At 43.5% G+C, this 26,828-nt stretch overlaps 2 protein-coding genes across 3 annotated transcripts in view; one reads left to right on the forward strand and one right to left on the reverse strand.

Moving 5' to 3' along the window:
• The first annotated feature begins 191 nt into the window (after window positions 1-191).
• ISL1 (ISL LIM homeobox 1) lies at window positions 192-11,129 on the forward strand. Of its 2 annotated transcripts, none has more exons than XM_032471927.1 (6): window positions 192-453; window positions 1,285-1,474; window positions 4,200-4,459; window positions 6,344-6,630; window positions 7,886-8,053; window positions 9,526-10,124. In XM_032471927.1, the coding sequence occupies exons 1-6, from the start codon at window positions 426-428 to the stop codon at window positions 9,634-9,636; spliced, it is 1,044 nt and encodes a 347-aa protein (XP_032327818.1). In that variant the 5' UTR covers window positions 192-425; the 3' UTR covers window positions 9,637-10,124. The 2 variants fall into 2 exon arrangements, with proteins under 2 accessions (XP_032327818.1, XP_032327810.1); XM_032471919.1 differs by lacking the exon at window positions 9,526-10,124 and adding an exon at window positions 10,143-11,129 and having other exon boundaries at window positions 200-453.
• Window positions 10,164-26,828, reverse strand: part of LOC116659909 — a 52,386-nt gene continuing 35,721 nt past the window's right edge. The window contains exons 2-5 of the mRNA XM_032468307.1: window positions 16,313-16,588; window positions 12,466-12,591; window positions 10,995-11,102; window positions 10,164-10,290 (exon numbers count right to left, since the gene is read on the reverse strand). Of these exons, the coding sequence (XP_032324198.1) occupies window positions 10,267-10,290; window positions 10,995-11,102; window positions 12,466-12,591; window positions 16,313-16,588 (534 nt within the window). The 3' untranslated portion in view covers window positions 10,164-10,266. The remainder of the gene's footprint in view (window positions 10,291-10,994; window positions 11,103-12,465; window positions 12,592-16,312; window positions 16,589-26,828) is intronic.

A 26,828-nucleotide genomic window follows, 5' to 3' on the forward strand; every position in this document is an offset into this window, starting at 1 on the left:
CTCGCCGAGCGGTCAGTGGCGCACGGCAGCAGCGAGGCTGAAATATGATAATCAGAACAGCTGCGCCGCTCGCCGGGCAGCCAATGGGCGCGGCGCTCGCCTGACGTCCCCGCGCGCTGCGTCAGACCAATGGCGATGGAGCTGAGTTGGAGCAGAGAAGTTTGAGTAAGAGATAAGGAAGAGAGGTGCCCGAGCCGCGCCGAGTCCGCCGCCGCCGCAGCGCCTCCGCTCCGCCAACTCCGCCGGCTTAAATTGGACTCCCTGATCCGCGAGGGCGCGGCGCAGCCGGGCAGCGGCTCCCTCAGCCTTGGCAACCCCAGGGGCTACTGTTTCCCACTTAGCCACAGCTCCAGCATCCTCTCTGTGGGCTGTTTACCAACTGTACAACCACCATTTCACTGTGGACATTACTCCCTCTTACAGATATGGGAGACATGGGAGATCCACCAAAAAGTAAGAGGCTGTTTTACCTTGTGGGGCTCGGTGTGCTGTTCTTGTGTGGGGTCTCTCTCAGGCACGGGTGCCAAGGGCTCTTTGGAATTGGAGTCATTGCTTGGAGAGAGAGAGAGAAGGTGGCTTTTTCTTGTTGCCGCCACGCCTGCATGCTTGCTGTTGGTTCTGATCCTCGGGGAACTGATCGTACCTTGTGTTTGAATTCGCCTGTGTGCCCTCCAGAACCTTAGCCTTCTGGTGCTAAGAGGTGGTTTCCTCCTCTGGAATCCTGAGCTCTCCGAGGTTATTCTGTTGCAAAGGTCTGCCTGCACGTACAATACCCGGAGATGTGAATTAGCATTAGACTTGCAAAAGAGAACGAGTGACAACTGTATTGATGCCTGCTCTTGCTAACAATATCCAGTCCTATGTGCTATTTAAGAGCGTGCTTCATGGAAAATACAGACATCCCTGCGTTCACTTAACGCTTCTAGTCAAAACCTTCTCTTTGACTTGACTTATCCATAATCTTTCCCAATGATTATGGCAAAGAGGGAGGAGGGAGCAAAAAGAAACACAAAATGAACGGGTTGGATTGCGTGCTAGGCTTACAATGCAGACTATTCAAATCTGCATTTTACATATATTCCACCTCCTTTTTAAAATGAGTCAAGGTTTTGATGGCACACTTCAATTACCATCCCAAAGTGCAATACTCAAAAAAAAAAAAAAAAGACAGAAAAAGAAAAGAAAAACTCCCAGAGTACGCCCTTTAAGAGAACGACACTAAAAGTGTGTTTATCTCTGTAGGAAGTAAACGGTTAGTCAATCATGTATTTATTTTCATTTCAGAAAAACGTCTGATTTCCCTGTGTGTTGGTTGCGGCAATCAAATTCACGATCAGTATATTCTGAGGGTTTCTCCGGATTTGGAATGGCATGCGGCATGTTTGAAATGTGCGGAGTGTAATCAGTATTTGGACGAGAGCTGTACGTGCTTTGTTAGAGATGGGAAAACCTACTGTAAAAGAGATTATATCAGGTATGCTATTTGTACTGCTTCTTTAATTTTGTGAGATTTCCTTGCCTCTCCCCACTCCTTATTTATTATTTGGTGTGGCTTTGTCCTTTCTCGAAGTTTCCCTTAATGGGGTCCAGTGTGCAAAAGTTACCCTATAAGTGTAATATATAAATTACACTATGCTGTTCATTTCACTTTTTAGGGGGAAAAACCCCCGTGAAACTGGATAGTGGTTTTCATAAATTATGCGATATTGAAGCTTGTTTAATTGCTTGTGGAATTTGTGATGCTCAAATTATTTTCCTCTGTTACCCCCTTCCAAAACAAACAAAAAATTCATGATGAATAAGTTGGGGTTTCTAAAAAAAAAGTTGCTTGGTTTTTATTGTATCATGCAGTGTTTTTTCTTTTTTATATATTTTAATTCAATATTTTATTAGTAACTTCCAGATTCTTTGGAGCTGTCAATGCAATAGACAAAATAAAAGTTTGATCGAAACATGTTTTTGAGATGTACTTTGAAAGAGCAAATAGAGGTATTGCTCTTTTATTTTTAGGGTATGGGTGCCTTCCTGATAAATTTCAAAACCAATCCAAATATTCTCTGCAAAAAAGACCGGAAATTTAATCTTTTTAAATATTAACCCTTTGGTGACATCTGACTGTCTTTTCTTTCTTATCTTATCTGAGCTGATGAATTAGACAGAGCAGATCAAATTGCCCATCATCTGTCTACGAACAATTGGTATATTTAGATAATTGAACAGCTTCCTTTCTCACATTAAAATCTGGTAACTGATAAAATGAGCGAATTGCCCATACTGACAAGAATAAAACCACATAATGAACTTTCTGAATTTTTTTCCCTTTCAGTTCTGCGTCTAAACTTCAGGCTTTGCCAATCTCAAATTTTCTTTGACCTGTGTATACATATGTCAGAAACTTCATTTTCTGCTTTAGGAAGCTGGTAGAATTTCTAAAGAAAATACTGTTTTAATAACAAAACAGAGGAGATAACACCTTGGTTATTCTGTTAAATGCTATCTAAATATTGTATTTAAAATAAATTCTGCAGTGGCTATTAACAAGTAATTAGGTTTGTAAGTCATAGCGTTTATGGAGCTGAAAACTTACATTGAAGTTTAGTCAGGATTTACAGTTTTTGCAGTTACATTTTTTTTCCTGCTCACTTGGTGTCAGTATTTTTTCCTTATTTTAAAGCAATGAAGTGGCGAGTATAATTTTGATACATAAAGCTGAACAGTGCAGGGGAAACAAAGTTTATTAATAGTTTGATGTGGGGGAGTGGGAGGAAAGAGGGGAAGTCGGGTACTGGAGGAAGGGGGAGGGATTTTCCAAACTGGTCACCGCAAGGTACAAGCCCTCATCCTATGGAATGGAAGATCTCACACAGAGTAGGCGGAGGGAGGGAAAACTTTTGAATCTACCTTCTAACCTCTGACAAATGAGCCGTTTTCTTTGTTTACTTGATTGGTGTGTGAACTCGAGATTCTGGAGAGGGAGAGCTCACTTGGCAACTCCAGAAGTGTCTTTACTCCTATGGAGATAGTGTTTTGCCCAGTTGTATTCAGACCTGCATGTGCCTAATTCTGGACACACGTTTGTGGAAGAAGCCAATTGCTTTTACCTTTTCCTCTCCACTCTTTCAACTCTGTGTGTGAGGGTGTGTGCAAGTGTGTGTGTCTCTTTGAAATCCTGTAGTTGTAAAAGCAGAACAGAGAGACCATTTAGATTTCCGAATGCCTTTCTCCCCCTGGGGGAGTGAGGTACCCCCCCCCTTACCCCTCTTTGTGTGGATCTTTTCCTCTCCTCCATTCTCTCTCTTTGTAGGAGTGCCCCCCACCCCATTCTCTTATTACTGATATGTGGATAGGGGTCCAGGGCAGAGCCGCCTGGATGAAACCTACAAGAATTGTCTCTTGCTAAGGAAAAGTCAGCAGGGAGGAAGGCCTTAGAAGTGGGTCTTTTCATTTTTCTGGCTGGTCTTCTCAAACAAACTGAAATAGAGGTAGAGGCTTCAGCAACTTGAAAAAGATTGAAGGAACAGAAGCAGATTTTTTTAATAATAAAAGGAAGAATGGAGAGGAAACTTTCTGTGAGTGCTGTTGCCTGAGGAAAAATCTGTAGTTGGAGGAAAACTGCTATAGGCTTGTTGTGCAGAAAGGGCTCTGGAAACCCTCAGAGGTTTCATTTTGCTATTCTGCCTGTGCATTTGTGTGTGTTTGCAGACTGAGTGGGGTGACAATCTCATCCCCAACCTCATTTTCTTTTGGAAGGAGGATTTTTTTATAGCAGCTTTAGAGACATTTCTAGCAGCAGAAGTTAGGGGATAGGGAGGCGAAAATGTAAGGCCAGTGGCTCCCGGAGTCCCCTTGGACGCCTTCCTGCCAAGAGCGGCAAGGGCCACCCTGGGAATGGTCGTTAGAACAGCGGCCCAAGCTTCCAACACATCAAGCTTTTTTCTTTGGTTTGGACTGGGCTTTCTCAACCGAGAGGTACGGACAGAGACACAGGATCACAGGAAAGGGAAAGGGAGCGGGAAAAGAGGAAATCTAATCATTTCTACCCTCCCACTCCCAGCTTGTCTGCTAATGCAGATTTCAGTGTCTAAGGGCGTTGTGGCCGGGGTCGCTGGCGACCTTGAAACGGGGGCAGTATTGGCCTGAAGTGACGCCCCCCTCTGCTTCTCTCCCCCCCACCCCGGGGCCCGCCTCCCCCCGCACAGGTTGTACGGGATCAAATGCGCCAAGTGCAGCATCGGCTTCAGCAAGAACGACTTCGTGATGCGCGCCCGCTCCAAGGTGTACCACATCGAGTGTTTCCGCTGCGTGGCCTGCAGCCGCCAGCTCATCCCCGGGGACGAGTTCGCGCTGCGGGAGGACGGGCTCTTCTGCCGCGCCGACCACGACGTGGTGGAGAGGGCCAGCCTGGGCGCCGGCGACCCGCTCAGCCCCCTGCACCCCGCGCGGCCGCTGCAAATGGCAGGTACTCCTCGGCGCAGAGGGAGGCCCTCTCGGGGAGGCAGGCGCCAGGCGAGGCCAGCGCCGCCCCTGCCAGCGCCCCGGCGGCCGCGGCAACCCTGGGAGCCACAGGGCGGTCGCTGCGGCCGGCAGTGAAATGAAGGGTTCTGGGTGCGGTTTGCACCACACTTCACCCTTTTGCCCCGGTTCAGTGCACCCACTTCCTCCCTTGACTCCCCCAGCACACCTTACACGCCTGTGCGTCTGTCTATATACATGGGTGCCCATGAATGTACACTACTTGTGCACACATGTGTGCACACGCCCAAACAGTATTTCCAGTTCACCTTGGCCTCCAAACCGCGGCTTACTGAAAACGGGCTTCAGCTCCCCGCCAGGTATTCTCTCCGCCGCCGCCTAATTAAAGGGGTGGAGCTCTGGGCCCTTGGAGCTTCCTCCTTTTAACCCAATGAAGGACGCTTAGGTAGCCTCAAGTTACTTAGCCTCTCAATAAGGCTTTTTGCCTTGCGGACTGCCCCACACTCCAAAACATTTTTAAAATTTATTTTTATCCCTTTGAGAGAGAATGGACCTGAAAAGATACAGTTTTAATAATTGCAGGCCATTGCACAGAGCTGTAATTTAAAACTGTCAACAAGCTAATCTGCAGTAATTGCCTTTTAAAGGGAGCCTGCCTCTTTAAACAGTTCATTCTACGTAATTTGGTGAGAATTTCATCTTCGGGCCTGTAGCTGTGACACTAAATTGACCCCATAGGTGTTGACCTGACCCTAGAGGTCCTGGAAGGTGCAGGATTTGTAGCATACACATCCGAGGGCCCTTGCCCCAGGAAGGAGAGTAGATACAAAGCAAGGTTGGTCAGGAGGGGGCCATGGGTAAGAAGGCAGACGATGTTTCCAAACCTGCCTTCCGGTCATGAATAGATCTGCCCCTCCTCCCCCACCATCCCACCCAACACCGTGAGTTTTTAAAGTATCAATTTGCACTAAACCCTAGCAGTGAGAAAACTACAGCTCTTCCCCTTGTTTTCTGGCAGCTCTTAAGAATTCTGTCCTGGGGCATTTATGACTTGGCTTGCAGGCGGGCAAAGTCAGAGGTGGCAACTTCTGTTACGTACAACCTGTGCTCCGCTTGTGGGGAAACACAGAAGAGGCCAAAGTACTGGGATGGAGTCAGCAGCCAGAACTCCGCAGCTGACGTTTATCTAAAGGCCAGGCAGCTCCAGAGTTTCGGTTTTCCTTTGCTTGGGATCAGCTCATCTCAGGAACATCCAGGTAGATTTAGTAGATCCAGGTAGACTGAGAAAGATCAAGGACTGGAGAGATGACCGAAATACCGAATTTCTTTACCCCCTTGACGTAACTGTTCTCTGGGGACTGAAGTTCAAGGCTTTCTGGCAGAATTCTCCTGGGCCTTCTTACTGCAGACATCCCGGCAGAGGCCAGGGTAGTGTCCCTGGCTGTCACTGGGATGTTCTGCGTTTCCTTCCCCAGTACCGCCTGTGACCTTCACTCAAGGGCCTGGAGGTTTGTGGCAGGGGTACTCGGTGTAACCTGGCGCGAGGAAAGACGAGGAGGGAGGAGAAACAAAGCTGAAAGATGCCGCCCCTGGTGCGAGCAAGGTGACAGACCCTGATACCTGCGCCCCTTTGCTAACGCTGTCGTGTTGACACGAGCAGGGGCGGAGGCTGCTTGTTTTCCGGGTCCGTATTACTCAGCATTGACCTCTGAGATTAGAGAGCGAGGTTTTATTCCTTTTCGCGTCCCTCACCCCCAGCTCTGCCAGCCCTGCTTTGTCTGTCGAGGCTGCAAAGCACCGGCCATTGTCCCGGAGCGGCGCGGGCGGGCCGGCGGCCCGGCTCCCGCTCACCGCGCCCCTTGCCCCGCAGCCGAGCCCATCTCCGCCCGGCAGCCGGCCCTGCGGCCCCACGTCCACAAGCAGCCGGAGAAGACCACCCGCGTGCGGACTGTGCTGAACGAGAAGCAGCTCCACACCTTGCGGACCTGCTACGCCGCCAACCCTCGGCCCGACGCGCTCATGAAGGAGCAACTGGTGGAGATGACCGGCCTCAGCCCCCGCGTGATCCGGGTCTGGTTTCAGAACAAGCGGTGCAAGGACAAGAAGCGGAGCATCATGATGAAGCAGCTCCAGCAGCAGCAGCCCAATGACAAAACAGTGAGTGGCCCTGGGGCCCGGGCAGGGGGCGAGAGTGGGAAGCAGAGGAGGCGTGTGCGCCGGCGGCCCAGGTGGGCCGGGCGCCGTTTCCTCCGGCTCTGGGGCAGGAGCCGGGACTGGCGGCCCCTCATCCCCACCCCTGCCCCGGGGAGAGGCCCGCGGCGCCCAGCCCACCAGCGGCGGCGGGCTGCCCCGGGAGGCCCCTCCTGCGGGATGGAGCTGCTGACCCGCCCCCAGCCCGCGTGGGTGGGCTCGTGCCCTTCAACTTCGCCCCTCCTCGGATTTGAAAGGGCCCACGCGGTTGCCCCCTCCGTGGGCAGCGAGGCCTTGGCCCTGGTTTTGCCAAAGTTCAAGCCATCCGTTCCTTGGGCACGTCAGGGGAGGGAGGGCCAGCTCCTTGGCTTCCTATCTAATCCAGGGTTCAGTGGGTGGGTCACGGTGGGGGGAAAGTCCAGGGTGTGAGGCCAGCTGCAGAGCTCCCAAGCTGCGAGGTCCCCCAAGGTGACCCGTGGAAACAGGGCTCCTCTGCTCCAGGTCAAGCTCAGGCCTCCAGAGACCTCCAGTCCCCAGCTCTATTGCCCAGTGTCATCCCTGGCCCAGGGCAGCACCCACCCCGCAGGCCTCCTGGTTACTTAAGCTAAAGAGTTTCTTTCTTTCTTTTTTTTTTTTTCCTTTTTACTGCTTCAGCCCTATTTTTAAATGCCATAAAACCCACTGTCATTAAATTTGGCAGACCGGCCAAGCCTGGGCTGGGGCACTTTCTAAGTTAGTTAGTGCATAATAACACAATAGCCGCCAGACCCATAGCTTGGGAGTGGGGGTTGGCTCTGGGAGAATTGCCTGCAGAAAATCTAACCAAAAATCTAACTGAAATTAGTCAGAAAACCACCATGTCTAGAGGCTGAAGGGAGGCCTCGCCTGCCTCAGCTTCCTACTGAGATGCTATGGCCTGGGAAGGAAGACAGGAGGAATTGGGATGAAGGGTGAATGTAAGGGGAAGGAAGAAAGTCAAAATAGAATTTCACTTAATAAGGTCCAGGCAGACCTAGTGGTCCAGCCCACGGAAGCAGAAAAACAAAGCATAATAAAACAAAACTGAACCCTGGCTAATATCCATGCGTGCAGCAGATTAACTGAGTCAATAAAGGCCACTATATAGATAAGATAATACCAGGGTATATTTGCTTAGCCTGCAGACAATGGAGGGAGGGAGTTTGCTCATTAACATGCTGGGACTGGGGGGGACTATTCACAGAATATCCAGGGGATGACAGGAACTCCCATGGTGGCCGCCAGTCCAGAGAGACACGACGGTGGCTTACAGGCAAACCCAGTGGAGGTGCAAAGTTACCAGCCGCCTTGGAAAGTACTGAGTGACTTCGCCTTGCAGAGTGACATAGATCAGCCGGCTTTTCAGCAACTGGTAAGTGTCAGCTCCCAGCATGGGGAGGCTGGATCTCCAAAGAAAGGAGATTCTGGTTTAACTGTCACACAATGAAAGATTGGGGGAGGGGGGGTGTTGCCTCCCTGGCCCCAGGGTTGGGGAGAAGAGATGGAGGAGGTGTGGTGGACGCACACCTCCTTGCATGCCAGCATGCAAGGAAAACAAACCTTATGAGTCTTGTCTGTGAGAGGTCATAATTTGACCATCTAAGTTGAATTTTCTATCAATCAGACCTGCTTTGAGGGATTAACTTCAGGGTGCCTAACTACATAGATATACCTGGGAAGGTGTACAGGGTTAGAGAATCATGCATCTTAGACTTTTAGGGTCAGAAGGGACTTTAGAGATGACCTTGGCATTTTAATCAGCAACTAATAAATATACTCCCTCCTCAGCTCCCAGAGAATGGTGTATTTAGGGACCTAAATCCAGGTGATTATAATAATAAGCAATGTTGTAAAACATAGTCAATGTTATTATCAGTGGTCAGCAGGCACCTGTCTGGGTGCAAGTTTTCAAATATATCAATTAAGAGTTCAGTTGTCTAAAGGTATGAGTGATACTTTTTGCTACTCTGTCCCTTTCTGGGACTATATCTTCATCTAAATGTAGGACTGCTTAAAGAGTTTTTAGCATATGAGTTCAAGTATCACACACAGTCATATACTGTGGGGCATAAACAGCGAAAGGAGTTCTACCAATAAGAGATAATAATGTGAAAACCTGTTTTAGCAATAATACGTTTTACACATCCAGAGAAGAGAAAATCAAGTCACCTCTCACCTACAAAAGGCTTAAGGGTGAAGATAACTAAGATTATTAAGTGTATGTCCTTGGTGATATGGTATATGTACACATGTGGAGTTTTTCTTAAACAATAAAACAGCCCTATAGAATCTTACTCTATAAAACAATATCTATCCTAAAAACTTCTTCCGTTCTTTGAAAATAAAGCTGGAGTTGAGGTTAGCTTTTTGACCCCCCACATTTACCTGGAGGGCATTTTCTTTCTTTGTGGCAACAGTTGGGTAATGGGCCAGAGGTAGTGGTTAAAAGGGGCTTGGCCCAGGTGTATGTTTGTATGTGGGCCAGTCTAGAGGTGAGGCAGATTTGAGGAGTCCCTTGACCTCCCAATGGGAAACTTTTAAAGGGTAGAAAGGAAGGTAGACCCTGGAATTAGGAAAAAGAACTTACTTTTAAAGCCAGGTTAATCTTACGAGTTATTTGGCTGATAGAAGGCAGGTAAGGGGAGGGTTCTCTGGCAGCCAATTGTTTGCACCTTCTGAAACTTTCCTGTCAGCTGAGGGCAGAGGAAAGGAAGCCAAGGGGAGGGGTAGGAGCCCAGTGGAGAAGGAGGTTTACAACAGCAACACAATACTTTCGCCTTAAAAGAAGGAGCCAGATATTTATAATGTGGATGACGTTATAATACATGGGTCTCCTCTCGGAAGGAAGAGCCTGATTTAAAGAGAGAGAGACAGAGACAGAGAGAGGAGAGGCCAAAGGCAGCAGGACCAACAACAAGGAAGAAAGCCCACGCTGTGAACCCTCTGAGGAGTTAATCATTGTTCTGTGGAGCCTCCTCTGAATCTCCCGTCACACGATCTGAGCGTCGTGTTATGGATTTTCCAACTCAAGAAGAGAGGCTTTGATGCCTAGAGACTGAGAACTCGCCTGCTCCCAGGGCAACATGTAGCCGGCAGGATAATTTTATTTCGAGCATGCATGGTGGAGTTGTGATGCCATTTTACAGTGAAAAACACATTTGTTCTTAAATAATTTAATGCAACATAATGTTGGGAATTCAGTTTCAGTTAAAACAGAGATCTCTTGGAAGATGGGAAAGCGAGAGGATTTCTTCTCGCGTTCTTTTCCTTGTAGGCTTTCTTTAAGCCTCTTAAAATTCAAAAATACATGTGGATATCCCTATCTGTATATCTATCTTATTAATCTACACAGAAGGACACTTGTAGGTACACACACACACAAACATACACAGGACGATTTTATAATCCTTTTGTGAATACGATCACACTCTCCTTTATTCATTTCTCAACCTTCTATGCAGGTCAATTTTTCAGAAGGAGGACCGGGCTCTAATTCCACTGGCAGTGAAGTGGCGTCGATGTCCTCTCAGCTCCCAGACACACCTAACAGCATGGTAGCCAGTCCTATTGAGGCATGAGGAACATTCATTCAGATGTATTTTTTTTTCCCTGTTGGAGAAAGTGGGAAATTATAATGTTGAACTCTGAAACAAAAGTATTTAACGACCCAGTCAATGAAAACTGAATCGAGAAATGAATGCTCCATGAAATGCACGAAGTCTGTTTTAATGACAAGGTGATATGGTAGCAACACTGTGAAGACAATCATGGGATTTTACTAGAATTAAAACAACAGACAAAACCCAAACCCAACATATGCTATCCAATGACCTTAGGAGTACTGAAAAAAAAAAAAAAGACGTTTTTAAAACGTAGAGGATTTATATTCAAGGATCTCAAAAAAAAGCGTTTTCATTTCACTGCACATCTAGAGAAAAGCAGAAATAGAGATTTTCTAGTCCATCCTATTCTGAATGGTGCTGTTTCTATATTGGTCATTGCCTTGCCAAACAGGAGCTCCAACAAATGAGCAGGAAGAGAAACTGGCCTCCTAGGCTGAAAGAGTCCTTTCGGGAAGGTGGAGCTGCATTGGTTTGCGATGTTTTTAGTTGACTTTAACAAAGGGTTAATTGAAATCCTGGGTCTCTAGCATGTCCTGTAGCTGGTTTCTTTTTTCCTTTTGCCCTCCCCCCCACCTTTATTTTATTTTATTTTTTTTGAGATCCATCCTCTATCAAGAAGTCTGAAGCGACTTTAAAGGTTTTTGAATTCAGATTTAAAAACCAACTTATAAAGCATTGCAACAAGGTTACCTCTATTTTGCCACAAGCGTCTCGGGATTGTGTTTGACTTGTGTCTGTCCAAGAACTTTTCCCCCAAAGATGTGTATAGTTATTGGTTAAAATGACTGTTTTCTCTCTCTGGAAATAAAGAGGAAAAAAAGGAAACTTTTTTTTGTTTGCTCTTGCATTGCAAAAATTATAAAGTAATTTATTATTTATTGTCGGAAGACTTGCCACTTTTCATGTCATTTGACATTATTTTTTGTTTGCTGAAGTAAAAAAAGAAAAAGATAAAGGTTGTACCGTGGTCTTTGAATTATATGTCTAATTCTATGTGTTTTGTCTTTTTTTTTCTTAAATATTATGTGAAATCAAAGCGCCATATGTAGAATTATATCTTCAGGACTATTTCACTAATAAACGTTTGGCATAGATAAATAAATAAACGCAATGATTCAGGGTCCCTCTTTTATATGTTTACAAGTAAGCCATTAAAATGTCTGATATTAAGGACTGCATGTGAATCGGGGTAAACTGACATACAATAGGTGGGATGTTTTATTGCAAATAGGTTAAGCTTGCAAGTTTGCATTTCAATAGTTGGATCAAAACTGGTTGGAAACCTTTAGCACTCAGCTGTGATGTTACTGTTTTTTTGAAAATGAGATGCTATCCTCTGTCCCTTTCCCCACCTTTCTTCTTGTCTCTTTTCTTGCCCTGCCCTCCACCCCACCTAAAAGAGGAAGAGGGTCCTTCTTAAAATAGGCCTAGATCCTGAGTCATTATTTTATTTTCTTAGAGTGCTTTATACCAAAGCCTCCTGCTTAGGACTGTTGAAATGACCCATACTTCAAGTATAAGCCCTCGGTAAAAGAGAGGCTTTCTGCCTGGCCGGTGAGGTATGACCATTATTTACCAGTGGCGGCTGTCAGCCGATTGAGAAATGCGGCTTTATTTGCGCAGGAAGAACCGGCCGAGAGAGGGGAGTTTTCTCAGCAATTCCCAGACTAGTCACCGTGTCTTTCCTGCCTTCGCCTGCCCATCAGCACCCGCAACTTGTCCCCCTGCCCTTCTTCTCCCCCAACTCCGAATGCAGAAACCTCAGGAGGGTGACTGGTGGGGGCGGAGAACCGCTGCGGAGGTTCTGTCGGGAACCGCCTTTGTAAGCAGAGGTCCGGGTCGCTTGCCCCGGCGGCCCCCCCCGGCGGCGGTCGGACTTTCGGGGACGTGCGCCCTAACACCCCCTCCCCCGCCATTTAGCAGTAGCTCCTGTGCCCGAGCCAGAACCTAGGGATGGATAAATGTCCCTGCCCGAAATCAGGCTTCTCGGTTCGTTTGTGGGTGTAGAGTTAGGACTTGGGGCTCCACCCTATCCCCTCTCTTCCCACCCCCACCCCAGGATGCTGCTTCGGCTCTTTAGTAACTGGATGCATTTGTCCGCGCGAGTGTAATGCCGGTTTAAATGTCTGACAACTCGTAATAAATTCGAAAGCTGCAGTACCCTAATCGTGTGTCTCGTGGCGTGCGCCCCTTCGGGCCCCTGCCGGGGAGCAGGGCGGAGGCCGGGCCGGAGACCGGCGAGCCTCGCAGCTTCCCAGCTCTCAAGTCGCCTTCGCCTTCTCCAAACCTGCCGCAAGTCGGGAAACGAGCCTCAATTAGGCTTTTGTTTGGCCTCGTTCTACATAACGGGTTAATTACAGGCTCTAACATGGGGGCAGAGAGAAAACAAACTTTGCATTGAAAATGTTACAGTGCATTAGACATGCCCGTTGATTACTTTGATTGTTGTGTCTAATTCTTGACAGAGGGGTAATAATTTGGCCGGCGGTAATAATGGCTTGTAGTCATCTGTTGAGAAAAACAGGAGTTATGTCTTATCTCACATGGATCTTCTCCGGGAAGGCGCCCATCCCCTCTTTCTTTTCTCTCCCATCTCCCTCCTCTAATCTCTTGCACCAGACTTGACTCCCTCAGCTTCCCAATTTCTATTCGCCTGTCTTTTCAACTTTACTTTTTCCTCAACATCCTTCCTGGGATGGCTGACTAATATGTGCAAGGATGGCAGGTCCAACATGAATATTGGTGTCAGGAGTGCAAAGTTACTGATTGCCCAAGCCCTGGTTTGGAAACCTTGAAGTCCTTTTCCCCAGGCATAGCCTTTGGAAGACCCTTTTGAAAACAGGAACTAGAGATGGGGGGGGGAGGAATTTTAGGGTTTGAATGCAATGTGGAGACTTAATTGAGGCACACATCTTTGTGATGGTTTTTCATCCTGATATTTATTTCTAAGATTAGGGGGCTTGGGTGGTGAGAGATAAGGTTTTAAGCATATAGATATCAGTCTATTCTGAAGTCCACAGCTCGAATTTAAGTACAGTAATTTGGGAGGGAAGTGCTGAATGATTTGGTTTCACTTGCTAGATTCAAGATATTTGTTGCTTGATGGCTGAGAATGGATTCATGGGTCGATAGCATTCCAGTTCTTGTATTATTCATATGAAAGGTGTGTTCCCTTCTAGACTCCTCGGCACGTGCTCTAAAATGTGTAGCTGAAATGTCTTCTTGTTTGCAAACCATCTTTTGCACATACTCTCCTTTTCCCTGCACACCTCTGGAGACCAAGTTTTGAGCTGTGTTCTTCTAATGAAATTCCTTCTGTTTGCTATTATCTTTGATCCTCCCTCCCCTTATTACTCTGAATTCTTCCTTCTGGACATTATGACTCATTTCCTCCAGCTTCTGCAAGCTAAAATTTAATGCAACTAAAAACATCCAGGATGCTCTCCTTAAATCAGGGAATCCATATCAGCATCTATACTCTTAAAAAAAAAAAAAAAGACAGGATTTTTTCCACCTATTGTTTCAGAGCAATAACATCCTCTTATTTCAGTTTATTGTCTCTGTTTTTCCCTTTCATCAAGGGACCTGGATTTTCTTACCGTTAAAAAAAAGTTTCTTTCTAAGGTAGAATCACATTGGAAGAAATTTTTTTCTGGTTATTTGAGATTCTGTGTGGGTGTACCCACTTACCAATTCACAACTTTTTTGTAATTCAAGATTAAATAGGTGACTTAGTGATGCTCTGGTGCTATTCACCCCAATCAAATTGTTCAACTCTTATTGACCTACTTTCTGTTCTATCTTATCCTTTTGACTAAAAGCCAAAAAGATACAATGTGCTTTTAAGGTACCTTGAAGTGCTTGGCATTTTCCTAGCACCTTGAATTTTTAAGCCATAAGATCGATCTCATTGAAATATCTCTTGTAAGTCCCATGTGGATTTACTTAGCCTTTTCCTTTTTCTTAAAAAAAAAAAAAGAAGAAGAAAAGTAAAAACTAAGTTCAAACCACCAGAAGAGCTAAGTTTGGACGGGACCCAGCCAGTTTGGGTTTAATCTCCCCTGTAATACAAGTAAACTATCTAAGCAGAAAGTATTTATTTTCTTATCTGTAAAGTTCAGTGTAGTCATCTTTTCTAAAGGAGACTTATAATCCAAATTATGCTTGAGTTCTATTCATTAAGGACTATTTACTTCTTTGCTGCTAATCAACGATTAAAGATTGTGTCACAACAAGGTGGGTCAAATTTTCTTTAGGGGTGCTGGGAGAAAGGAGGAAGGAATTTTTTGTGTGTGCCTTTGTTTTAGGTGTTACTTTCGAAAAGGGCCCCAAATCTTGAATTCTCGTTGACTATTTAAAATAAAGACAATCAACTTGTACAGTGTGAGTTGCTGTTTTTAAACTAATATGCAAGTAGTTAATTCAGGGCGCTGGCAGCCAATTCTGTTTACTGATCTTTTCTGATTGTTGTTTTCTTGATAACTGAGTAAGCCACTGAATGGCTGTTTGAGCCTAGGCGCCACAAACATAAACTTCACAGCTTACAATGTCCCAAGTCGTGATGGAGGATCTCTCCACACCTCCTGGAGACTTCTGAAGTGTAGACAGAGAAGTTGGTTCACAGGGAGCGAAGGAGGGGGAGGGGCGGGAGGGAAGGCCGCTGAGTGTTTGCTGTGAGCATTGTTACTATCACATCCTTTAATTTTTATGGCGCTTAAGCTGTTGGCTCCGAGAAGCCAGTTTCTGTGCCTTGGAGAAGCCAGTCTCTGCCCGGAGCCGCACTTAAGACTACTTGATTTTTTTTAAAAAAGGTTTTTTAACATTTATTTTGCATATCTTTCTGCTTAATTATGCCTCTGCAAAAGCGCTCAGCAATGATAAGCAAAACGTTCTGGAAAAAAAAAAAACCATTTTTACCCCCAAAGGGGTGAACGCCTGGATTTGGAGGGAAAGTTGTAGGGTAAGAAAGGCACCTTGACCTGTGCTGTACGACAGCTCTATGCTAGATTCCGCTCGGCCCTCTCCTCGCCTGGGATCTTCTTTCCCTTCCATTGAGCAAAAGTTAGTTTTCATTTCTTCGGAGATGTTATTTGTGGATTTGATTGTGTTGGCAACTTATTTTTCCTATCTTCCTAGTGATTCTCCCCTCCGATGTGTTTGCCAGGTCCAGCGGGCAGGGCAGAGCCCGGCTGCACTCGGGTTTGGGGTGTGTGGGTGCTAGGAAGGGGACCCGACACTGGTCTAACCAGCCCTGTGACTCACGCGGGCAAGGCAGCCCTTGATCCCTTAAAGCAGGGACAGTCGTGGTCCGGGAGAGGAAAAAGGGGTGTTGCTGGGCCCTTCTCTTTCAGGGGTTGATCAGGTTGGCAGATCTGGAGGGCTAATCCAAACAAGGCGCTTGACTTGTGAGGTCGCGAGTCTAGACAGAGCTGGTGGCTCGGCGGCTCCTTATCTTTCCCTGGAATCAGCCGAAGAGGCGCTCCCCGGCCCACTGCGCTCGGCTCGCCCCGGCCGGAGCCACCGCACGGCGCAGACGGCACAACAAACACAGCACCTGAGGCTTTACAGCTCGCTTTGTTGTTTAATAGGGAGGGCCGCAGAGCAGTCCTTCGTTTTCTCGGCCCCGCGCCGGCCGTTCCGCGTGGCGGGCGGGCCTCGGATGCCGGGTGGGGTGCGCGCCGGCCCCGCCGGCCGCTCGGTCCCCGCGGGCCAGCGCGCACGGCCAGCGGGTCTGGCGCGGTCCCGGCCAGGGCCTGCGGGAGACCCCAGCGCTGCCTGCATCTTGATTCGCAGCCCCGGAGGCCGCGGGGGTGAAGGGACTGTGGGAGCAAGCTCAGCGCGAGGTGTCCTGAGCTAATCCCGTATCTCCTCCTGCTGCCTGGAAATGACAGTTCTGCGCTATAGCCACTTACGGTTTGCGGGGTCAGTGGGCTCTGACTCAAGGGCGATCAATAAAAACATTTAGTTCAGTAATAAGCTTCTTCCCTCCCCCTCCCCCCACCATGTACCGAGAAAGATGCGTCACCATCTTGGACAGAGTGTCCCTGAGCCGCGGAGCGCCCTTTCTTTCCCAGCAAGCGCATAGTGGCGTGACTTGCCCGTGTTTCCGTGACCACTTCACTGGGAACACCGTGGAAGTCTTCCTTGATTCCCCAGCTGGCTTCCACCACAGAGAGGCTGGCACTTCCCTCCACCTGGGAGCGAGGGGACCATTGGGACAGAGCTTGCAGTGCCCTTTTTGGAATGACAACCAAGCTTGGGGATTTACCATCAGGATTTTGCGGCTTACGTTTCAAATTAATTGAGTACGATTAAGTTAATTATAATTTGGGTCCTTCCCTGTGGAATTTTTCTCTTGTTTCAAAAAGAAGAGAGTTTTTAGTTACATCTTGTTAGTCACTGTTCTTCTAGTTTGCAAACATCGTGTGTGTGTGTGTGTGTGTGTGTGTGTGTGTGTGTGTGTGTGTGTGTGTGTGTGTGTGTGTGTGTGTGTCATTGGCACGGAATGGATGATACTGCCTCTGTGTGAAAACTAACCATCAATGGAGGTCAGAGTAATTTGGTTATGTGCTTCATGTGGCGGTAATACACACACCATCATCTCCCCGTTTTGGAGGTAGGACAAATTCATGTCATGCTCTTCCCTGTCTGGTCCCAGTCTTGCAAATGTGTCAAATTAAAAAAAAAAAAAAGCAAAACAAGACAAAAACCAAGTTTTAGGAAATCAAAGAATTTTGGTAGGGAGCTTAATTTTTTTTTCCTTCTCCAGAAAATAATCCTTAACTGTAACTCAGGCTCTGACTTTTTTTTTTCTCATGGGTAAGAGTTGCTGTTTATTTTGACCTGTCACAAATACAATGTGTTGTTTGAAACTTGTTAAACTTAGCAGGTATATGGAGATAATACTAGACAGGCCACTGAATATGATAAGGCAAAATATGGTGGGAATGAACTTTTAAGGGCTCTGAAGGATTTTACTTTTTTTCAATAGCCTTTTAATTAATTTTTTCAGAATGTTACATCTTATTTTTTCACAGTTCTGCAACATCATGCACTAAACAGTTGTTCAAAGCACAGTAAAGATACAATTGGCAAAATGCTACTTGTGCAGGTTCTGTTCTGCAGTTATTTTGCTAATTTAGATTACTTACAGTCTCGGTTTTAAATAAGTTTTTTCCCATTACTAAAGAAAATAATGCCCACATCTGGGTAAAAAAAACCATGTTTTGTCTTAAACGTTTTAATAAATACTTATTAGGACAAATATTAATTTGTTTTTATTCTATTACAGGAGGTTTACTGTAAAAACAGGTTTAGCAAAGGAAAAGGTATATCTGACTTTGGGAAAGAACTAGCAGGAAGTAGAAAAACATTATGTTTGTGAAAAGAAGATACGTACTTTGAAACAGTATATTTTAAACAATAAAGGAAGAAAATAGTTATGGGCCAAATAGTTGAAATCTCATTTTAAACTTACAGAATGTAACTGATAGTTGTTTAAAATGTGATATCAGTAGTTCAAGATATAAGTTCTCAAGAAGAAATTCTTGAAGTAAAAATAGCCTAGCAGCCTAAATAACATTTAAGGTTAAATTCATAAAACAAAATGAGTGACTTTATTTGTGAACTACAGTAATTTGCTTCCACTAACAATGCTGATGTCTAAAGATTAAATGTGGCAGATACATTATTATTTCTCAGTTTCTGGAGAATGAAACTGATTATCTGTTTCTGAAGAATGAAAATGCTTAGTAACTTCTGAAGTCATTCATTTACTTCCTTCAGTAATGTATGGAAATATTTTAGAGATTACTATTTCAAATTTTGTTTTTGTAATAAAGTATATTTCCTGTTTTTAAGACTATGCTGTATCCTTGAAGTCTTTGCAACTTCAGATACACTAGGTACTCTGGCATTTTCTGCCATGCCTGGCCAAATTTCTACCTATTTACCAGAAGTTGAACACTTGGGTGAAGGATCGTATCTGACCAATAAAAACTCACCTTTTAGTTCTCTTGTCCCATCATGGATTCATAAGTCTCGTTAATGTTAGTAGACAGTGTCCTTATGTGTCATTTGCAGAGCAGGGCTTGGAGCTATTTTACCCAGCAATGTCTTCATAACAAGTATGTCAAGGCCAGAATGACCTAAGAAGTAATTTCAGTCACATCTGGGCCTAGATAAGATATTAGTCTCACAGGTGAAAATGAGCATAGAAAGTGGTTGGATGAGAACTGGCTTTAAAAACAAGTGGAGTTTTTTTTTGTTTTTTTTTTGTTTGTTTGTTTGTTTTTTTAAAGGCCTGAAAGTGTTTTCCCCCACCTTTTAGAATTTTAGGAGTAGCCCTTATTAGTTACCCAAGAGTAGAGAAATATTCCTGCCAGGCATATAGTAAAGCTTCTCTACCATTGACATCCAGGACCGAAGCTGGTTATATCCCGCTTACTCACCATCTAGGAACTTGCTTCCAATGAATTATTTACTGGAATTTGAGTGATGCTTTGTTTATTTGTTTTCATTTTGTAGTGGCGATGAACTCTATGAAATCATTCTTGTGGATAAATGTGTGCATTTGTAATGTGTATTATCACGGCCTTTGGCCGTGGCATAGAGTTTTCTCTAGGGCAAAGCTAAGTGGCTGGTGTTAGAATAGAATCTATAACCTTACAGAATTGAGTGATGGTCCAAGAATATAAATGATGAATGCTGTTCATCATGAATGTTGTTTTGGTTATTCAAGTTAAAATCTGCTAAAATCGCTATGCAGACTAAGAATATTTTAACTCTCCTTTGTAGGGAACATCAAGGAAGGAGGCAGTTTCTCCTCCAGCCAGAGATGCATAGTGGTTGTTTCTGCCATGACATGACACTTTTCTATCTGCAAAGCACTTTACAGTCATTAGTTATGCATGAGAGCCGCCGAGCCCAGTTTCCTAATGACCTCTCTACCTGCTTCTCAGCACCATTCTCAATTCCCTCGTCTTTCCTTCATATGTGTAAGAGCAGAACATCAAAGAAGTAATACTTTGTCCTTGATGACTTCAGTGAGGACTTCGTTAGATCAGAGAATGGGAACTATTTTATAGACATTTTTAGTGAAGTCCATATTCCTTACGTCTAGGAACGGAGGGGCGGGGATGCTGAATGGCAAAGTGGGCAGCTGCAGTAAACTAGCAAAACTGTAACTTATCTCCTTCAGTAAGTGACTCTTAAACGTTTTGATTTCAGGACCCCTTAAAGCTCTTCAGTATTATGGAGGCGCTCCAAAAGTTTTTGTTTATGAGTTATATTTATCAGTGTTTACTGTATAAGTGAAAAATGATGATTTTGAAATATTTTTAAAAATAATGTATCTGATCACATAAATTACTTTTTGTGTGAAAAATAAGTATAGATTACTAAACAAAAAATTGAGTAGGAAGAGTGGTAGTGTTTTCTATTTTGGCACATCTTTTAAATATCTGGCTTAATAGAAGACAGCTTAATTTTCATATCTGCTTCCTCATTCAACCTGTGGACACATCACACATCCTATAGCCTCTGGAAAAGTCCATGTCCGTTGTGAGAGGACGAAATTAAAAAGGTAAAGATTATTATGAAAAGAGTTTCGGCCTCTGAAAAGTTTTCAGAGACAACCCCTCAGAGGTCCCCAGATCATATAGTAGGAACTTTTGCCTTAAAGATGGGCTTTTACAAAAAGATGATAAAGAAATTATTTCTCAAGGGAATTTAATTGCTTATGTTAATATTCTAGTGACACAGGTTTGTTTTTAAGTCCTGGTCATAGTTTTATTTTGTGACTTTTCAATTCCATCATCAAACACTGATCTGAAAGTCACTCACATACAAGGCCTTGGAGAAAAAAAAATTGTGATGTCATATAACTGAAAATTTAAGACTCCTTTCTACGAAACTCTAGGATAGACAGACACATGAATGTGGCCTAGCGTATGTCATTAGTGCCAGACTCATTTATCTTTTGGAGATCTTTTTCTCCTTTACCCCAGTGACGTTGTGGAGGACAATGGGCACTGAAATCATAACAGGTAGTTCGACTTGACATATGTGGGAAGTGCTAGCCGCAGCGTTTTGAGACAACAAATTAAAAATGACAGCTATAATTTGGAAAAGTCATTTGGATTTTGGAATGAGATAAGCTTGTGAGATGAAAGAGTAAAGGCTAGAAAAATAGCAAGTCAAGGATCACAGTGGTTCAGGCAGGGGATGGACCTTTTTATATTTGGCAGGAAGAGGAAGGAATAAGTCTGAGAAATATTCTGAGAAGTTGACTGATACGGAGGAGACTGGCAGTTGTCTGATCCACATCAGTTTTTCCCTTTTTCATAAGCACTTGGATAGGCTCATGACCCAGGTTCCCTTACAGGTGTAGGAGTTACATGACCACATCCTTGCCAATGGAATCTAAGCAGAAATAATGTACGTTATTTTAGGCTTGGGGATGTACTTCGATCATGGTCTCTTTTTCCTTCGGTCTGGCTGGAACCCATGAAAATCCAGTTTTAACTGGACAGAAGGTGAAAGTGAAACGGCATGATGGAAATAACTAACGTCCGAAATAACTTCAGGGAATGGAGCTGCCCAACAGTCTGAAACAGCTCAAACTCCAAGTGAGAAATAATTTTTTCTCTTCTTTAAGCCACTGAATTATTGTTGGGCCTGTTTATTACAGCAGCCTCGCCTTACCCTAATGCAACAAGATACGGACTACAGCATTGAGGTAGTAGGAAATCAAGGATGATTCTCAGGTTTTGAATCTGAATGACAGATTCTGAATGAATCATGCATTCACTTACTTAATCACTCAGTCATTAACCTCATTCTAATTTATCTTATGCTTACTTCATGCCATGTACTATTTTATTTGTTGGCTGTATAGCAGTAAACATGAGGCTTTCATGAAGCTTGTATCTTTGTGATGCGCTCAAATGACGTACAAATAAATGCACACTACAGTGAAAGCAGTGGTAGATACTATGAAGAAAAGTCAAGCAGATAAAAAAGGGGACAGAATTTGAGGTAGAGTGACCAAGTAAGACTTCCTAGAAGAGGTGACTTTTGAAGAGATGGTGAGCACCTGAAAAAGTGGAAATAGATCATATGTGTACAGTATCAATTCTATACTGAAACTGTCTTTGAGTTTTAATGTGTCCTTGATGTGCAGAAAGAAATGGATCAATGCTAGAGAGGTATCTGTAAATTATTAACTTATATAACTTGGTGAAAACAAAAGAATCTCTGTAGAATAAAAAAAAAAGCAGGAAGACACAAAGAAAACAGTAATTCATCAAAGATATGTTTGGAAGAAAAGTGACTGGAAAGGTATAAGGGAAAAAGAAAGACCTAGAAATGTGAGAAATAAGTGGAGAGATCAGGGTGGTGATGAAGAAAAATAAATGACAATAGAAATGTCTCAGGAACTGAAGCCAGAAGTCTTCAAAGGAGCAGGTATGAAAAGCTGTGCCCCATACATCAGAAAGATCAAGGAAGATAAGGACAGAGAAAATGCCTTTGAACTTGGCTGAATGGAGATCATCGGATACCATAAAGAGGCAAAGATGGAAGCCAGATTTAGAAGGGGAATTAAGGGGGAAATATTTTAAATATAGCTCATCTAACTCTTCACCATTGTTATTGGACATTTATTGAGTGCGGTGATTCTGTAGAGCGCTGCTCTGATAACCAAAGTATTCGCTGAGTCCAGTTACCAGGTTTGTGAAGAATGACTGAAGAACCAGCGTCTGTACTTGTGTTTTAGGAGGGCTCTGGAGGACAAAGTTACCGAAAATGTTTTTAACCCCTTTTGCTGTCTTGCTTTGCTGAGTTCAGGAAGACTTAAGAATCCACCATCTAAGCAGACAAACCAATTAGATGTTAAAATCCCAGAGGCTAGAACTAAGCTGTCAAAAGAAAGTGAGTACGGAGAAGTAATTATCCAGTAGTTACAAGAATCTAGGCAAAAACCTCAGAGAAAAAGCCTATTGGCATGCTGAAAAACTGTTCGAGAGGTTAACAGTTTGCTTAGTTTTGCAGACAGAAGGCTAGAATATATAATGTTTCATCAGAAAGTAATATTCTTTGGGCTGTATCATACTCTTGAAAACTCAGCTGAAAAGACTCTGAATAAAACAACAGTTTTGAAAACCACACCAAATAAGGAAAAAAAAAATCAGCTGGACTTTAGCAGCTCCAGTAGCAAGAAGCAACAGTCTTCATATATTTTGTACTGAAAGTCATCATCCAGCTGATGCTTTGCCAGTTGGAACACATTGGGAATCAGATGGTATATGGTTTGGCATCACAGAGGTGTTCGTGGCAAGACAAAGCCGGTGATAACACCTGCCATGATGTGCCCCTCATGGAAGGGATGCCTACCAAACATTTATAGTTTCCCTTAGTTTTACTTTGCTCTATGAGAAATGGTAGGGTGTATGTGTACCACTCTAGGTCTGCCTGTAATGCAAGCCCTCTGGGGGGGAAGTACAGACTAAATCTAGTAACACATGCAAATGCACTAGGTTAGTTATTATTGATAGTTAAAATAATTTTGAAAAGATTTAATTATCCCCTATCCAATACTTTGGAGTATACACAAGAAGATAAAACAAAATCTTTGGTAGAGGTAGGAATGAATGGAGGAAGAAGAGAAAGGCTTACTTGATTTTGAGGGCCAAAGGAATAGAAAGAAAACACTCATCTAATGGGTAAGTGCACAAGGTGTAGTGTGGAGAAGTGTGGAAAGATAAAGCAAAAGACTTCAGTGAGGGCAGTCGAAATACTTAGTTTTGCAAATGTTTAGTCATGATGATTTCTTTAAAGCTCTTTTCCCCTAGAATGATAGGGATTCCATCTTTTTTTTCCTCCCTGAGCCCTAATTTTGGTATTATGTTAAAGTGCATCAAACAATAAAATGAAGACAGTTTCCTAATGATAAAGGTTTTAGTTATTCTTTTTGTGTGTGTGTGTGTAATCCAGAATCGGCATAGAAAATGCTTTCTAATATAATCTTTGATTTTTTTTTCCTGAATGAAATACCATTTGTGTTCATCTCATGCACTTTCTAAAATGCACATCATGTACAAATTATATTAATAGTGAAAATGTAATTCACCTCTTATAACTAGATTAATTTGTTATCACCTGGTATTAGCTGTTGTTTGTCAAAGTCTCAGTTGTTTTTGTGGGGAAAAAAATGCCACAGCCATCCAAACTACATGTGTTTTCAGGAGAGTGGCTTTCTGAAACCAATTGGTTAGAGAGAAAAACCATTTCTCTTCAAAATGAATGATGATAATTCTATTTTTATACTTGAGAGTTAATGAGAAGCGTTTTCTTCCCTACTGCCCACTATCTCAGAATGGCAGCCTGAATCACTCACTATTGCTTAGCAAGAATACACAAGCACATATTCTAGAAAGCTGTAGAGTTACGCAAAGGTCTTAGCTTTCTAAGGCACAAAGGCAGTGAAATGTCTCAGAAAGAAACATGGCAGAGTAAATTCATGACTGTTGGACACTCTACAAGAGTCCCCAGACCTCCTGGCATTGAACTAATTTGTTCTATAGCAAGCCGTGGGTAAGCCAGATGGGTGGCTAGATGACACCGAGTGCAAATGACAACTTTTGTGACACATTCTCCTGAGCTTAGGAATGTTTTAACTGTGCTTAGAGGTCTTAGGCTGAATGGATCAAGGCTTCTGTTCTGATCTGTAGCCTTTAATTTGTAGCACATATTCTTTTTAAAAAAATTCTTTTAAAGAAGTTTAGTCAGTTTACAATGTTGTGTCAGTTTCTGGTGTACAGCATAATGTTTCAGTCATACATACACATACATATATTCCTTTTCATATTCTTTTTCATTATAGGTTACTACAAGATATTGAATCTAGTTCCCTGTGCTATACAGTAGAAACTTGTTGTTTATCTATTTTATATATAGTAGTTAGTATCTACACATCTTGAATTCCCAATTTATTCCTTCCCACCCCCTTTCCCCTCTGGTAACCATAAGTTTGTTTTCTATGTCTGTGAGTCTGTTTCTGTTTTGTAAATAATTCATTTGTGTCTTTTTTTTTAGATTCCATATATGAGTGATAACATATGGTATTTTTCTTCCTCTTTCTGGATTACCTCACTTAGAATGACGATCTCCAGGTCCATCCATGTTGCTACAAATGACATTATTTTATTCTTTTTTATGACTGAGTAGTATTCCATTGTGTACACACACACACACACACACACACACACACACACACACCCCACATCTTCTTTACCCAGTCATCTGTCGATGGACGTTTACGTTGTTTCCATGACTGGGCTGTTATAAATAGCGCTGCTGTGAACATTGGGCATAGCATGTATTCTTATATCCAACATGAATGGATATGAAGTAAGGGAAAGTCAGACAGGCTTTTGAATCATTAACACAGTTGAAGTTTGCTATCAGTAAAATAGTCATACATTTGAATAGTAAGTCAGTATTAGGAACCAAGAGTGAGGCAGATAAGCAATGGTGCTTCCTTCTCGTCACTAAAATGAGACTTATGGGCACATGGCTTTCTAAACTCTTTCACTCTAGCTATTATTTACTGGTTGTCTTCTGTGTACCAGGCATCAGGACAGATGCTCGTCTTAACATTGTTTGTCTTTCTCATCTACAAACATATAAGATAAATTCATTCCATTTTGCAGAAGAGGAAGGTAACCTCCAGTCAAAAAAATTTGCCCAGTATCTCAGATTTCGTGGAAATGGACACAGTTATATTAAAATTGACTGCATGAGTAATTTGCATACCAAAACTTAATTTAGAAGTGCATAGTCACAAAGAAGTTTTTATTGTTGACATGCAATGAGGGAAAACTTAAGAAGTTTTAAATGTTGCTTTTTGACATCATGAATAATGTTTTCCTTGAAAAGCAAACCCTCCATGTCCTCAAAAAAATGATACTGTTTAGGTGCAATGAAGTATTAGTGACGATTGTTGCCCTCCAAGTCCAGCTATATGGTACGGGTCCCTTTCAGCTTCTGGAATGTGCCATGTTTGTTTGGTTTTGTTTTTGTCTTCTTTTTGTCTGCCCCCCGACTTTGGCTCTCAGCAAAGGTTATTCCCTATGATGCACCATTCATCTGCCTAATCCCAACCAGTCCCTCAGTTTCTCAGTTGAGATGCCGGTTCCTTCCGCAAGAAGCCGAAGTCCTGTGGCCCAGCCTTGTGCTCCCGTGGCAGACGGCGCTTGCCTGCTTGCACGTTTGTATCTGCCCCTGGTCTGTAGGCCTCCAGAGTGTCTGTTTTCTTCAGCTTTGTATCCCCAGAACCAGCCCAATGCAGAGCAAGTACTCAAATATTTATTTACTGTATGTAAATTAGAGTATGAGTGACTATCAGGACTGCCAATGTCAGATGAGGACTGCGCCGCTTTATTCAGGGCTAATGGTGAGGGAGGAACAGAAAAGAGGGCCATTTCTCCAGAATGATTGGAATTTAATAAAATGGTGAGAGAGAGACATGCAATTTAGTGCTAAAAGACAGAGTCAGGCAGTACTCTTGAATATGAACACTCGCTGTTTGACCTGGGATGCGTTACTTAGCTTCTCTGAGCTCCAGTTTCCACACGTTTAGGAAAGGCTTGCTGGACTAGTTTGATGTGTTCCTGCTAAGCAATAAACCGTATTTGTGGGATTATTATCATATGATGTAGGGTGTGAGAAAAGTCTTAACTCTCTTGAATGAACTGACTTGGTTCTTTGCATCTTTTTCTTTGTTCCCTGCTGAGATGAATGCTCAGTCTTTAGGTTTTTTTCTTGTTTTTTATATTTTCACATCTGTTTTCCTTTCTGTGGTTACAGTTTCTTCATGAGGACTTGTATACATACACTTCTGTGGCTTTCTTTCTGGCTTTCTTTCACTGAGGAGAATCTGCAACATTAAAGGGAATCTAGCAAATGATTCAAAGACAGTTTTTAAAAATCATACCAGCCTACCTAGCACAACCCATTTCTTTTTGCATATAACTTGCCACAAGCACGAATTCTTACACTGTTATGATTATAACGTTGTTTTCTGCTGTTTCTGCTTAATATTCCGTAAGAAGTATTACACGCACTTCCAGAATCAAAAACATCTTGGGAAAATGGCTTTGTTATATCAGTTGTTTGTTCCTTAAGCCTTTCTCTTTGGTTACCATTGCACCGTCTAAATGCAATACTCCATTTAACATTATTGGGTACGTTTCATTATTTCATCACATTTCCTGTGGCAAAGATTCCTAACCGTTTAATTACAGCAAAATATTCAAAAGGTTAATGAAACAACGCCCAGAGGAACGTCTGGTACAATGTACTAGCACAGGCTTATTGTGCCTGGCTTAAACCTGATCGTGTAAAAAGGACAGTGTGCACCTCTAGAGAGACTAGCAGCTCTGCCATCATCCGGATAAATGATTGCAGCCTTAAGCGGGCTGGCTCCCTTTATTCGAGCTACTGGTTGTAGAGCTGGGAAACAGA

The sequence above is a fragment of the Camelus ferus genome, chromosome 3, assembly GCF_009834535.1.
Source record: "Camelus ferus isolate YT-003-E chromosome 3, BCGSAC_Cfer_1.0, whole genome shotgun sequence".
Taxonomy (NCBI): Eukaryota; Metazoa; Chordata; class Mammalia; order Artiodactyla; family Camelidae; genus Camelus; species Camelus ferus.

What these genes read in the sequence shown, in the direction of transcription:
- ISL1 (XM_032471919.1), top strand. Translation starts at nt 426, where the DNA reads ATGGGAGACATGGGAGATCCACCAAAAA. An exon ending in TGTAAAAGAGATTATATCAG is followed by an intron (nt 1,475 to 4,199) that starts GTATGCTATTTG and finishes CCCCCCGCACAG; the next exon opens with GTTGTACGGGATCAAATGCG. An exon ending in GCGGCCGCTGCAAATGGCAG is followed by an intron (nt 4,460 to 6,343) that starts GTACTCCTCGGC and finishes CTTGCCCCGCAG; the next exon opens with CCGAGCCCATCTCCGCCCGG.